The sequence below is a fragment of the Cynara cardunculus genome (genome assembly GCF_001531365.2).
Source record: "Cynara cardunculus var. scolymus isolate 2C chromosome LG 5, CcrdV1, whole genome shotgun sequence".
Taxonomy (NCBI): Eukaryota; Viridiplantae; Streptophyta; class Magnoliopsida; order Asterales; family Asteraceae; genus Cynara; species Cynara cardunculus.
This window is the reverse complement of record NC_037532.1, coordinates 25,786,126-25,787,048: the sequence shown is the minus strand read 5'-3', so window position 1 is coordinate 25,787,048 and position 923 is coordinate 25,786,126. Positions and strand designations below refer to the sequence as shown.

At 46.1% G+C, this 923-nt stretch overlaps 1 protein-coding gene across 1 annotated transcript; it reads right to left on the bottom strand.

Annotated features, from left to right (window-relative positions):
* Positions 1-200: 200 nt before the first annotated feature.
* LOC112512931 (DNA-binding protein HEXBP-like) lies at positions 201-899 on the bottom strand. The gene has a single exon (XM_025119057.1). The coding sequence runs from the start codon at positions 897-899 to the stop codon at positions 201-203; it is 699 nt and encodes a 232-aa protein (XP_024974825.1).
* Between the last annotated feature and the right edge of the window lie 24 nt (positions 900-923).

Sequence of the window (923 nt, the reverse complement as noted above, 5' to 3'; positions counted from 1 at the left end):
GCCAAGTAAGCCTCACATCCCCTCCGTAGACACCTATTTGCCTTAATTGCATTGATCAACCCTACGCAACACTTCTTTCGATCACCGTAAACATGAATTGTTTCTCCTTCYAGAGTCTGAATCTTGATCATATTCTTATTACACACTATTTGCGCATGATTGTTGGATAGCCAATCCATCCCCAAGACTACGTCAAAACCTCATAAACACATCGACATAAGCCTAACGGGGAATTCCTTCCCGTTTATAACAATTGTGCATTCCTCGAATACTTCTTTTACCTTACGCTGACTACCGTCGGCTGTTTCTATAGTGTAGGTTTTGTCTAGCCTATGGGCACTGCTATTCAGATAGTGGCAGAAAGTGGTAGACACAAAACTACCATTTGCACCCGAATCAAATAACACATGTGCATACACATTGTTGATAGGGAACATACCAGATACGATGTCGGGTGTTTCCTTTGCCTCTTCCAAAGTCATGTTGTAAGCTCGGCCGTGTCCCTTAGGCAGTTCCTTCCTGTTTTTCGCTCCCTTCCCAAATTCGTTGTTCATTGGCTTCCCGTGGGGTGTCGCACCATTGCGACGTTTTGGACAGTCAGGACGCAAATGTCCCGTAGCCCCACATTCGTAACAAGTCCTTCCTTCCAGGCACTCTCGTGCGGTGTGCCCCGGTTTGTCACATCTATAGCACGTCAGGCTCCCTGCTCTGCACTCTCCCTTATGCCTCTTGTTGCATTTGTTACATTGAGGAATAGAGAATCCCTCGCTTCGTGTTTTTGTCAAAGTCGGAGTCCATTTTGGCTTCTTGTCGGATTTGTTCGATCCTTCCCATCTTCTCTTTGCATCCCTTCTATCATGGTTCTCCCTAGCGTTGTTCTCTTCTGCTACTTTCGCCATTTCTACTGCTTGGACAAACGTGGT

Coding starts and splice junctions, on each gene's coding strand:
- LOC112512931 (XM_025119057.1), bottom strand. CDS start 899: ATGGCGAAAGTAGCAGAAGAGAACAACGCTAGGGAGAACCATGATAGA.